At 46.4% G+C, this 13,053-nt stretch overlaps 1 protein-coding gene and 1 pseudogene across 3 annotated transcripts; both read left to right on the top strand.

Annotated features, from left to right (window-relative positions):
• Positions 1-26: 26 nt before the first annotated feature.
• NDUFA1 (NADH:ubiquinone oxidoreductase subunit A1) lies at positions 27-11,892 on the top strand. Of its 3 annotated transcripts, none has more exons than XM_022562964.2 (3): positions 27-254; positions 1,295-1,384; positions 7,075-8,341. In XM_022562964.2, exons 1-3 carry the CDS (start codon positions 153-155, stop codon positions 7,321-7,323), a joined length of 441 nt encoding a protein of 146 aa, XP_022418672.1. In that variant the 5' UTR covers positions 27-152; the 3' UTR covers positions 7,324-8,341. The 3 variants fall into 3 exon arrangements, with proteins under 3 accessions (XP_022418672.1, XP_089760258.1, XP_022418674.1); XM_089904132.1 differs by lacking the exon at positions 7,075-8,341 and adding an exon at positions 11,765-11,892 and having other exon boundaries at positions 31-254; XM_022562966.3 differs by lacking the exon at positions 7,075-8,341 and adding an exon at positions 3,770-3,922 and having other exon boundaries at positions 41-254.
• Positions 9,256-10,845, top strand: LOC149744194 (uncharacterized; annotated as a pseudogene).
• Positions 11,893-13,053: the final 1,161 nt, after the last annotated feature.

Genomic DNA, 13,053 nt, shown 5'->3' with positions numbered 1-13,053 from the left:
ACTCTTGGGCCCTGCCGCGCTCCGTAGCTTCCTCCGCGTACATGACTCCGCCCCGCTCGTTCGCTGCCGCGGAAGTTACGGGAAAGGGTTTGAAGCCGGGTCACCTTTAAGGAGCTTGGAAGGAAGTGTTTGGCCTTGGTAACGGTGTCGCGATGTGGTTCGAGATTCTCCCCGGGATCGCCGTCATGGCCGTGTGCTTATTCATCCCGGGAATGGCCACTGCACGCATCCACAGGTTCACTAACGGGAGCAAGGTAAGGCGGCTTCACCGGCCCGGCGGCTGACTCCACCGGCTGGCGTTACGAAATGGGCGGTGGGGTCGGGAACCCATTAGGACCCGGAGCCTCTCTCCGAGATGGGGAATACCGAGATCGGCCCTTTTTCTTTTTATTGCCTAAAAGCAGAGGCTTGCGGAACGAAGCCGACGGGAACCGTATTCTACTTTAGCAAGAAACAGCTGGCTGCTAGGTGAAGCGTGGGCAGGAGGGCGGAGTAGAGTTTTGGGGGCTGGAAAGACAGGAAATCAAAGAGGTAGGTCCAAACTGCTAGGCAGAGGAGAGAGGCGTCGATTAGTGTTGGCCCCACTCCCTCTGACCTCTGGTCTCCTTTCTTGCTGGATTTTGATTTTAATTTCTCGCATCCATATCTTGGTATCTTCATGTTTTTCACTTTTTTCTAGCCTTCGTTTTGTTTTTGGCTGCGCCGCGCGGCTTTCGGGATCTCAGTTCCCCGACCAGGGGTTGAACCCCGCTCGGGCAGTGAAAGTGCCCAGTCCGAACCACTGGACCGCCAGGAAATTCCCCTTAATTAGGTTTCTTTTACCTTGACATTTTTTTATCCTCCCACTTTCTCTTGCAAGCCTTTAGGAACTTAGGTCATGCTCCTGTTTTTCACATTAGGATTTGTGATTTTCCTCTCTAATTAGTCCTTCACATTATCTCAGAGTATAAATGTACTTACTTTCTGGTTTTGTGATTGTCTTTCACTTGTGATCTACCACTGTCGTTTCTTCTCACTAGGGTCCCCAAAGGGAACAAGTAGTCATGACTTTAAAAAAAAAAAGAAAGGAGGAAAGAAAAAAAATGATGCTGGTTAAAATAGAAAGTGTAAGAACTCATGGTTACCATCTTAGCTCTAAAGTTTAGTGGTCCGATTTTATTTAGGATTCTGGTCTTATATTGTTAATTTGGTTTTTATATCAGTGATTCCATTTTTCTGGAATGTCACTTATAAATATCCCTCTATTGGGTCACTCATCTTTATAAACTACAATAACAATTTCTTTTAATTGTAGGAAAAAAGGGTTGCCCATTATTCATATCAGTGGAAGTTGATGGAAAGAGATAGGCGCATCTCTGGAGTTAATCGTTACTATGTGTCAAAGGTAAGATGGCTCTGACGCTAGCCCATCTGTCAGGGTTGAGGTGCATTCTGGTTAATGTTTTGCCAAAGGTCTTACAGCAGACTGGGAAATGCAAGCTAAAATAGCACTGTCTTTTACATATTTAATGATCCTTTGCATTTCTTATTATGTGGATCATCTGCCTATATCCTTTCTTGTTCTGTTGTCTTTTTCTTTTTGATTTATAGGGCTTCTTATATATATATTACAGATATTAATCTTTTGTCTCTTTTATATGTGGCAAATATTTTTCTCAGTCTGCTGTCTTTTTTACTTTATGGTGGCTTTCATCAGATAGTTTTTTTTTTTTTTAACGTCTTTATTGGAGTATAATTGCTTTACAATGGTGTGTTAGTTTCTGCTTTATAACAAAGTGAATCAGTTATACATATACATATGTTCCCATGTCTCTTCCCTCTTGCGTCTCCCTCCCTCCCACCCTCCCTATCCCACCCCTCTAGGTGGTCACAAAGCACCGAGCTGATCAGATAGTTTTTAATCTTGATGTTCAGTTTATCATATTTTTATCGTTCTGGATTTTGGGTTTTATATCTTGTTTACAAATGACTTTTGTACCCAAGATTCTAAAAATATATTTCTACAGTTTCTCCAAATACCATTAAAGTCTTTTTTACATTTAGTGCTCTGACCTGTCTACAGGTCATTTTGGGGTATAATGTGAAGCAAGGATTTAACTTTAGTTTTCTCCAAGAAACAGCCAGTTGTCACAGTTATCTACATATGGAAAAGTCCATTTTTTATTTGAAATACCACTCTAGTAAACTAAACTTCCATATACACATGGGTCTGTTTCATGAATGCACTCTTCTATACTCCATTGGTTTGCCAGTTCCTGCACCAGTACATTAAAGAATTACTATAATTTTTTATTTGATTGAATCATATGAAACTGCTGTTTTTGTGGGTCAGAAATGGCCAAGCAGGGCTTCCCTGGTGGCACAGTGGTTGGGAGTCCGCCTGCCGATGCGGGGTCGCGGGTTCGTGCCCCGGTCGGGGAGGATCCCACGTGCCGCGGAGCAGCTGGGCCCGTGGGCCGTGGCCGCTGGGCCTGCGCGTTGGAGCCCGTGCTCTGCAATGGGAGGGGCCACAGGGGTGAGAGGCCCGCGTACCGCAAACAAACAAACAAACAAAACAAACAAAGAAAAATGGCCAAGCAGTAGCATTTTCATATGGTTCAACTTAATAGTATGTTCTTATATATTGTAGGAGTTCATCCTCATTATTCTTGTAAAAATTTTACTATTTTATACTTTCTCCTTGCTGATTTACCCTTCACAGCAAATCTAGGTAAATATTAATTCCATTTTATAGATGAGAAAACAGAAGGTCAGAGTGATTAAATTATAGTATAAGGACTCAACCTATGTGATCTGCCTCTCAGTATAGTGCTATTTGAGAATCTCATCTGATGAACATGATGATAGATATCTGCTCATCTAGAGTGGTATTTCTCAAAGTATGGTTCAAGAATAACCAAAAAAAGGGGGAGTGGGGGAGGAATTCCTTGGCTGGCCAGTGGTTAGGACTCTGAGCTTCCACTGCAAGGGGCAGGGACACGGGGCACGGGTTCGATCCCTGGTTAGGGAACTCAGATCCTGCAAGCCGCACAGCCAAAAAAAAAAAGAAAAAAAAAAGTATGCCATCAGGATCACCTGGCATGTGAGATGAAATACAGATTCCTAGGACCCTGACTGGACCAAATGAATTAGGATTTTTACAAGGTGGCTCCTAGGACTATGCAATTTTAATTTCTCTCAAGGTGATTCTTCCTTCAATTGAAACAGAATACGTGGAATGTGTTATTTTAACACCTGGAAGAAATGTCATCACTGATTACTCTTTTACTTTGTTGTTTCTGAACTATTTGGTTGTGAACTGAGTAAGATAGGGTGGTCTTCTGAATAGTGTCATGCTCACAGGGCAAGAGTTCTGGAGTTGGGAGTCCCTGAACTTGAATTCTGGCTCTACTGCTTCCTTACTGACTTAAACAAGGGACTTTAAACCTTTCTGAGCCTCCATTTTTTTCACCTGTAAAAAAGTAGAATGGGGCTAATAATATCTTTCCTGATGTTGGCTGTTATTTTATAAAATGGATTTACCTTACTGTCCTCTGACGCTGAGGGTGCTTTGTAGAAGGATCCAGGTGGTAAATAGTTGCTTTACTTTAGTCTTGATTGCAAGTGGAAGGGGGGGGTTGTCTTTTCATATAAAGTGGTATGTTTGCTACTGTCAGAAAATGAAAATTAGGAGTCATTATAGGTTATAGGAATCATTGTTGGTTATAGTACATGTACATCTTTGACAGGAACAGAATTCTCACATCTTCCTTTTTAAACTGTTTTTCAGGGTTTGGAGAACATTGATTAAGGAAGCATTTTTCTGATTGATGAAAAATAACTCAGTTATGCTTGTCTACCCCTGCTAGAAGGTTATGCAGTGTATTGTGTAGCATGCAGTGTATTTTGTAGTGTGTAATAAAAATAAAACAAAAAAGTAAAATCAGAGGTTTTCTTTACTTTTTAGAATGGTACTACACAAGATCAAGCAGTCTACCCAATGTAGCTTTATCACTTTAAAAAAACTAAAGGCAACTGAGGCTTGTAAAATTAGAGACATAATGTACACCAAGTGCCGATCACTGTGCCTGGTGCCTAATGTGTCACAAATGGTAGTTCCTGCTATTGTAATATTACTGAAAACCATTGTTTCTTCAGAGATTGCTAGGAGAATACAGAAAAAGTAGTACTTTGTTCTTTTTCAGGTTCCTTTTCTGGGTGAATCCTATGTGCTTAAAATTCCAGACCGCACCTTCAACTTTCATGCACTCTGTATCCAGCACATAGTATTCACTTAAGTGTTGATTTTTATTTTAGATTGCTGTGTAGAGCAGAAACAACAGTGATTATGTTTATTAAAATGAGTGTACCGACCATTTGAAATAAAGAATTGCATGTTCAGATAATATGAAGATCTGAAAGGGTGTAACTACTGTGAAGATGGTGATACTCCATGTGTACAGATCAACACCCCAGGTGACCACAGGACCTCTGGGTGAGAAAACTAAGTTATTTGTCATCCCCATCTTTTATTTAGTTTAACATTTGATCTGCTGGTGACCTTAAACACACCTGCACTGTATAGTTTCCATTGACCTCATCTTACAGGACAGGGCTTACAGAGGAAGGAGGCGGCAGTCCCACTTAGAGGAATACTGTATATTGTGCCACCCTGTGATGATGAAACTGTTTAAGGAAAGCTGTGGTCATGGTTACAAATTTAATACAACCTCTAGTCTTTATTTAGTGCTACACAGGGCTCATTTTGCTGACTGTTATGAGAACTATCTCTGGAAAGGAAGAGAGGGGGCAGGTAGTACAGATAGGAATACAGGAGACTTACTGACAACATTACTAAATTTGTCACTAAATCTATTGATTTTTAGGTCTGTTCTCTGTCCACTGTACCTCTAGGCAGGGCTCATCCACTAGAGGATTCATCCTTAGATGAATGTCAGGGCTGTACGGCGAGGGGCTACAAAGTGACAGAAAATCAGTTGGTCAGGTTTAGCGTTAGCGTCCGAATTCTTCACTCCCTTTTTTGTGGCACTTGCTATGAAATTTAGCCTTATTTTTATACTCCACTGCCAGGGAGTAAACCAGATTAAAATGCACACTTTGAAGCTAGAAGACTATAGTGGTGCATTGTAGCCTGCATTTCTCTTGATTTTTTGAAAGTGCAGTTAGCCAGAAGGGTTTTCTTACAGCAGCTATGACAGATGTGGTCTGGCTACTGACCTCGGGTCCATTGGTCACCTGCTTTTAAGGCCAGTTGAAAGGATGCTTGGTAAACGATGCCATTCATTTGGTTTTATTTTTTATTTATGTTTATTGAAGTATAGTTGATGTACAGTATTATATAAGTTTCAGGTATACAACAAAGTCACAATTTTTAAAGGTTACACTCCATTTATAGTTATTATAAGATATTGGCTATATTCCCTGTCCTGTACAATATATCCTTGTAGCTAATTTTATACATATGGCTTTATTCTTTAACTTTTAAAACAGATACTGTATTCACATAGCTCAAAAATCCAACAATATAAGGTATTCAGTGAAAAGACTTGTTCCAGTCCCCTGCCCAGCACCTGCCCCACTGTCACACTACCCCAAAGGGTCTCTATGCATGTAGAAATACAAACACGTGTTCTTCTGTCTTCTGTGATGGTAACATTTGATACACAGTTTACCTTTATGTCACTTGTTTGGAAGAATGGTTCTTGTTTGAAATTATATCTGTCAGGCTGCCATCATTATTTCTAGGGTCAAATGAAATGGTCAGTAGGAAAAGAGTTTGAAAAAGTTTGGAGGAAGCCATACACATTCAGAAGGGGGTTGGAAGAGGATGGCCCTGCCCTTTGGGAAACACTTTTAAGTGAAATATTTATGAAAAAAAAAGACAACGCTCTAGAATCAGCAATTCCAACTTATAAGGACCCTTAGACATCTAGTCCAAATTCTGATTCCTCAGATGAGGAAACAAAGGTTCAGCGATGGGAAGCCATCACCTGGCTAGCTAGTAGCAGACCAGGGACTAGAATCTTGGTGTCTAGACTCCCAACCTAGTGTACTTTTAACTGTTCTTTGTGGCTCACTTCAATAAACACTGCTGAGTGAATGCCACATGCCAGGTACTGTGCCCCAGATTTGAATAAGACAGGCTCGCCCTTCTGGAGCTCAGTCTGGAGGACTGCAAGGCAGTTACAGGATGGGGTGGTGAGTGCTATGACAGGGGTCTGCAGAAGGTGCTGTGGGAGCACACAGCTGGGATCTGACCCAACCTTCAGATGGAGGGAAGGGAGAGGGCTTCAGGTAAGTTCCAGGTGATGCCAACACCAAGCGAAGTCTTCAAGGTTGGGGAGCATTTACGAGATAAGCAACTGAGGCGAGAAAGCAGCGCGAGTGTGAGGACACAAACTAGCGTGGCTGTGTGGGAAAGAGCCGCAAGTATTGTGCAGAACTAGAGCAAAGAGTGAGGCAGGAAGGAGAGGGAAGAGGGAGCAGAGAGGCTGGCAGGGCCCAGAACACCAAGGGCCTGGCCCGTCTCCCTTGGGTGTCAGACTTTGTCCAGGGCAGCTGGAAGCCTCTGGGGGCGGCAAGCAGGAGAGTGAGGTGAGGACGTGCATCCATCTGCCGGGCTGCTCTGCAGAGCACGCACTTAAAGACGTGCTTCACTTTTGCCAAGTTTGGAGACGTTTTCACCGTCACGTGGGGAGTCGGGTGAGGTGCTACTGACATCTAGTGGGTAGAGCCTACAGTGCAGGGGCCAGCCCCTCCCAGGACAGTTTTAGGGAGCCCGACGTCAACACTGCTGAGATCGAGAAACTCTGAAAGCAGCAGGGTCTCCATCAAGCAACACGCCAGGAAGTGTTATTTTTTTTTGGCACGGCTTGCGGGATCTTAGTTCCCCGACCAGGGATCAAACCCGTGCCCCGTGCAGTGGAAGCTCGGAGTCTTAACCACTGGACCGCCAGGGAAGTCCTGAAATGTTGCTGTTTTTTTTTTTTTTTTTTTAAATTCCTACTTATTCAGGTCAGGAGTCTATGGGAGTAATTCCCCTTTTCCTCTCGTTCCTCGTTCTTTGTTCGTTAGAGTTCAGATCCCAGATTCTCTCTCGGCTCATTTGTAAACCTGAACTTTATCCCATCCCTGGAGGCATTTGTTTTCCCATGGATGTATCCCAACTCACTGCGAGTGACGTGCTTCAAGTTGAGAAGACAAAGAACAAACCGTTTCTTTTCTGAAGGGCTGTGGAGACTCGGAACTTTGGGGGAATCAGCACATCAGGAGGCTCGCCGCCTTCAGCTGTGTGACCTCACGCAAGTCACTTCACTGCTCTGAGGCTCAGGTCTCCTCCTATTTTCCAAGGGAAGATAATACGCACTCTGCACACGTCCCTGGGTATCTGAGATAGTCAGGACATCATGTATGTGGAGTAGTTTGTAACTGGGCAGCCCTGTGCCTGTAGAGGGGATCACTGCTGGTGCTGCAAGCACCCCTGGAACAGCTGTCCAGTCCACTCCCAGGTCGCCCAAAGGCACTTACCTGAACGTGGTAGGAGGACCCGCAGGCCCTCTGCGGAACCAAGTGTAGGTGGCGGCAGCAGTCTTGGGTCCTCTCTTAGAATGAGTGGTCACACCTAGGGATTCGCAGGACACCGCAACAAAGACAACAGACCACACTAACCTCCATAAGGACACGCATTGCTCTAAAGGTGTGTTCTGAGAGCAGAGAGGAAAATGCAGTTTCTTGCCACCGTGAGGACCGAGTGCCCGGTTACCCCTCTCGGCAGACGCGGCCTGCTCTGTTCTAGGAGAAAGTGGTGACCGGATGGGACTGAAGCTGGCCGTCCTCAACAGGGAGCCTTTGGATGGGAGGAGGGTAGAGAGTTAAACACCACTTGGTTTTCAAGATTTCATATCACCCTGATACTTTTGTGACCTGAGAACTCAAATGATTCTACTACACTTTTGTGACACATAAGACACACAGAACGGTTATCGAGGTTTTTCTTTCCCAAGTATGTCGATGCAGATTTTACGTATCTAAAGACACTGGCGTTCAGCTTCTTGGTTTGGGTCCCCGTGTGCTTGTGTAATGCTGCCTTCCTCCACCCCACCTCATCCACACACCCCTGACCCAATATTTCATCTCTGAGGTTTGCATACTCGGGAATATTCTTTTGGGATGTGCTCTTCCTTTGCTTCCCAGATGAAGCTGGAGTAGAGCCTGAGCTAGACCCTGAGGGGTTCAGAATGTTCTTATGACCTTCACATATGGGGCACTGTTGATAAAAGATGAGGAAATTTCTGTAAGGAATAAATCCAATGCTATGTTTGCATAATCTTTAATTGTTAAAGGTTTCTTTGGCCTATTTGTGTACCCTCTGTGTCTGATGCTGTTGGGCATAATATACCTCTCCCACCCCCAAAGTCTCTTTAGCATTGCAGAGCCAAGTCACTGCTTTTGGGATTTCCACAAATCTTGATTGACGACTAAAGACCTAATTGTTCTTTTCAGGGCATTACTGAGAAAATGGCCTAGCAGATCTTACTTGTGTAAACCCATGTAACTGGTGCTTTACTAGTTTGAACACACTTTGTTTCATCTGTTCTGTTTCTTGGCAGGCGTCTTCCTAAGTTCCAGAAAACATGGAGAAACCAATTATGATATATGGGCTAGAGCGTAGTCAGGTAATAAAATTGACGAACAAGTATGCAATTTCAGTTATGACCCTAAAGGACTGTAATACCAAAGGCAATAGGAAAAAAGGGAAGACAATGGAAACACTGAGCATCACTGCCCCCAAGAAAACAAGAATCTTTCCCGTGTGTTTAGGAGTTTCTTTGGTATACCTGCCTGTCCCCGTGCGTGCCACCTACCGCACGGCTGGAGAGGGTCTCTTTCACTTAGCAGACAGATTTTTTTCTTTCTAGGTTTAATACCCTTTGTTTCTACAGGCCAGAAAACAGCACAGGCCCCCAGAAGCCCACTCCGGTCTCTCATCTCTAAGAGCCTGGTCTTTGGGGCAAGGTGGGTCAGGTCTCTAGGGCAACTCTGGAGTTTTCATCCAGTGTCTGTTGGGGGTAGCCCAGTGTGGTTATGACCTTGGAACAGAACATCAAGGCATCACCATCGAAAGTCCAGCCATCCGGGAACAGCTCTGCCACAGTACTTATGTTCTGAGCATGGCACTGTTCAGTGAGGCACTCGCCCTATGGCAGACCTGCATATGCTCAAGCTGGAACGTTCTGAGTGGTCTTCATTGACATCATGACTGTCAGGGATCCACCCAACCTGGGACTGACTGGTACAGTACAGTACTCAGGCTGTGTGGCCTTTATGGATGGAGAATGGGCCTCAGTTTAGGAAAGGCCCTGGGCTCCTACCACCTCCTCTCCCTTCCCGGGACAGTCTGGTGGCCTTTTAGACTGGAAGTGAGGTCACTCTGCCACACACTTAGAACCTGCCCCAACCCGAGATACCTTGCTACATTTGACTCACTGGTTCTCTTTTCACGTGAGCACACCTTATCTTCCCAACTACATTGTAAGTGCACTGAGGGTGGGAACCTTGTCTCACTCAGCTTCACTTCACCTGTCCACTTTGCCTGCCACCTGTCCACTTTGCAGTACTTAGAAGATATGTGCTGGCTGACTGGGCTCACCTGACAGGAGAACGTCAGCATTTAGCCCGAGCTTCATCGCTGAGAACTGACAGCCCTGCTGGACATAGGCAGGGAGGAGGAAAGGCGGGGTGGGAGAGTAAGAAGATAAATAAGGGAAGGGGGTGACGGGGTGAGCATGAGGGTACAAGAGGAGGCGAGGGCAGGAACTGGGAGGGAACTGACATGACTGAAGGGCTACAGGTGGGAAAGAATAGAATCCAAGGCCCAAGGTGTGGCGTCCTTCCTCGTGCGCTGATGTCAATCGCCCCTGCCAGCACCCCCCAACTGCCCTCAATTCAGGAAGGAGCTGACAGCGACGGAAGCAACTCCTCGCTCTAGTGAGCACCGCATCCTGGGTACAAATTCGCCCCACTTCCCATATGTGGGGGGGGCAAGTGAGGCCCCTGCCCTCTCCCTCCCCTGGCAGAAGGAAGGAAGCCCGGGAGGCGGGCTCACACGTCTGACCCCGTCTGACCCCGTGTGTCGATGGTCTCCCTGAAGCAGACCGGGCATGCTCCGCGCACTCACCGGGCTGCCGTCAGGGTCTGGAAGGGCTTCGTGGCGGGTCTGGGTCCGTGGGGCACATCTTTGCACGCAGGCTCCACCTTCTTGCAGGAGCCAGGCTGGACCAGGCGCCGTGTGTGTTGGAGAGCGGCTGCCAAGGCTTATTTCCTGCTCCCGTCCTCGTGCCCCACCTGCGCCTCTCCGGGCTCTGTGCCACTTCTCCACACTCAGCTGCGCCGGGAAGGAGGCACCGGAGGAGGGCATGCTTTGGAAGAACCTGTCCTCAGTGCTGCCTGAGAGTTCAAAAGCCCTCTCAACCTGGACAGCCTGGAGGCCAGAATTTGTCGCTTCAGTGAGCGGCCTGGCTGGGGGTAGGAGGTCAAGTTCTGGCCCACCCACTTGCAGCTCCTGCTTCAAAGAGGAGCCTTTCTAATCGTCTGGGAAATCTCTCCTGGCTCCCCCACGCAAACACTTTGTCTTCTAGGAGTTTCTCATCGCTGGCCTGCAAGTCTCTCTCCTCCGGGCAATTAAGAATCCCACTGCCCGCCCTTCCAGGCCAGGTCCTCACCCTGGGCCTCGCACCAATGGCCCCAGGGCTTCTTAGGAGAGGTCTTGCTGCCCCTGCCCACAAAAGCTTGGCATGCAGGAGGCTGGAGCTCTGCTGTTTTGGAACGCATCTACGTAGGGCCTAGTGTTTCCAGTTTCCCCTCTTTCCCCCAGGGAACCCAGGAGGAGGGCAGGGTGTGGACCAGGGCCTGCTATGGCACTAGAAGGTTCATGGCAGTTGGTCTGATGGACCTTGTGGGAGTCAGATCAGCAAACAGAACTGACACCAGTCCTTATCATCAGTCGTTTTCGTAGATCAGGAGCCTGTGGGCTCACCAAGGGCAGTGTCCACACGAGTCCTCCTCCTGCTTTGGCTGTTGGGCATCAAGCCTAAACAGTGAGAGCTCAAGACACACCCGCCCCTGTTATCCTAGGCACATTCTCCTAGCTTTGGGGAAGTGACCGGCTCTTTCTGACTGCTGTACTTTTTTTTTTTTTTTGCGGTACGCGGGCCTCTCACTGTTGTGGCCTCTCCCGTTGCGGAGCACAGGCTCCGGACGCGCAGGCTCAGCGGCCATGGCTCACGGGCCCTGCCGCTCCGCGGCATGTGGGATCCTCGCGGACCGGGGCACGAACCCGTGTCCCCTGCATCGGCTGGCGGACTCTCAACCACTGCGCCACCAGGGAAGCCCCTGCTGTACTTTTTGATTCTCCCCGTTATGGTTTGTCTCTTCATCGTCATGATTGTGGTACCTAATGGTTATTGGGCACTGTGGACAAAGAAAGTCGCCTGCCGTTCTAGTAAACAAACAATGTTGCCCGCCATCAGGCCAGGGGCCACTGCAGCTGCACCCCCAGCCCAACACGGCGCGCCCTGAGGGGAATTCAGAAAGAGAAAACGGGATACTGGCTATAGACAGTTAAGATGCATATCTAAGGAATGATTTCAGTGAGCCCAGACTCTGGCATATTCACATACAGAGAAAAGCACTAAAGTCATGAACTTGAGATGTTTTTTGTGATTAGCAATAATCGTTTGATGTTTGACAACATTTTTTTTTTCAGCAAAAACTCCTATATATCGTGGCTCCTCCCTTACCTCTTCGGAATGGTTCCTCGGAGCTCTCTGAGAGGCTGTCTCATGGGCTGTAGTCCTCAGTAAGGTCCCTGAATAAAACAGAACTTAAAACTTTTAGGTTGTGCTTTTCTCTTCTCCAGTCAACAGCACTTAGAGTGTGCCTGTCCTTGTTTTGAGCGCTCTGCATGAATCGCTTCCTTTCATCTTCTTATCAGCCTTATGAAGTGATGCCTATCAAGATCCCTATTGTACACGTGAAGCTCAGAGAGGTGAAACAACCCGCCTGAAGTCACAAAGCCAGTGCATGGCAGAGCTGGGGTTTGACATCCTGTCTGTGATAAGAGTCTGAGTTCCTCCATCTAAGCCGCAGTACCTCCCACCCCAGTCCATCCCCAGTCCATCCCTACCTCACTACAACCATCTCAGCAGTCTCTGTGTGTGGGTCCTGTGTCTGTGTGTGTCTTCCATGCAGTGAGCTCAGCATTTCATCCTGGATAAAGAGGACACTTAGCAAAGCACTTTCCTTTCTTTATTGGGATTGAGACCAACTGTCTTATGGTAAGAAACCAACCACTCCATATATAAAGCACAGTGGTTAAGGGCAGGGGTTCTGAGGCTTAGGGCTTTCATGGATTAAGAGAATTAATAAAATAAAACTGGGTTCTAACACAGGGCCAGTGACTTTTGATTTCACCATTTAAAAGAACACTATTTATACTACTACTACTACTATTAATAGTACTACTAGAAATAATATCTAACCATTATAGAGAGAGGCTATGATGTGCCAAGCACTGTTCTCAGTCTTTACGTGAATTATCTGATTTGATCCTCATAAAGAACCCTATTCCATAGGCACTGTTATCCCCGTTTTATAGACAAAGAAACTAAGAAACGTTAAGTAAATTGTTCCTGGGTCTGTGCTGATAACCATTACAATATAAGCTCACCCTTGATTCATAAAAGACATCTTTGAAAAAAATCAAGCACACGAGACTCTAACCTCAGAATTTGGGGATAAATAAGTAAAAGCTCAGTGAAGTTGGACAGCTCTGGGTTTGAGTTTGGGGCAACTTATTTAATACTCTCTGTGCCTCTGTTCAGCTGTAATGAAAGCACTGACACCTACCTAATGGGGCTATTGTGAGGAGTAAATAAGCCCTTCCCACGGTGACTGGCACATAATAAGGACCCCCAGTACATACCAGCTGCAGGTTTACTATTCCTCCTGGCACAGCCCTGCGAGCCCATCTGCTGGGGAGAAGCTGGGTATAGA

This window comes from Delphinapterus leucas, chromosome X, assembly GCF_059928025.1.
Source record: "Delphinapterus leucas isolate spDelLeu-1000000601 "Yukka" chromosome X, BTC_Dleu_Yukka2, whole genome shotgun sequence".
Taxonomy (NCBI): domain Eukaryota; kingdom Metazoa; phylum Chordata; class Mammalia; order Artiodactyla; family Monodontidae; genus Delphinapterus; species Delphinapterus leucas.
This window is presented reverse-complemented; position numbering and strand designations above follow the sequence as displayed.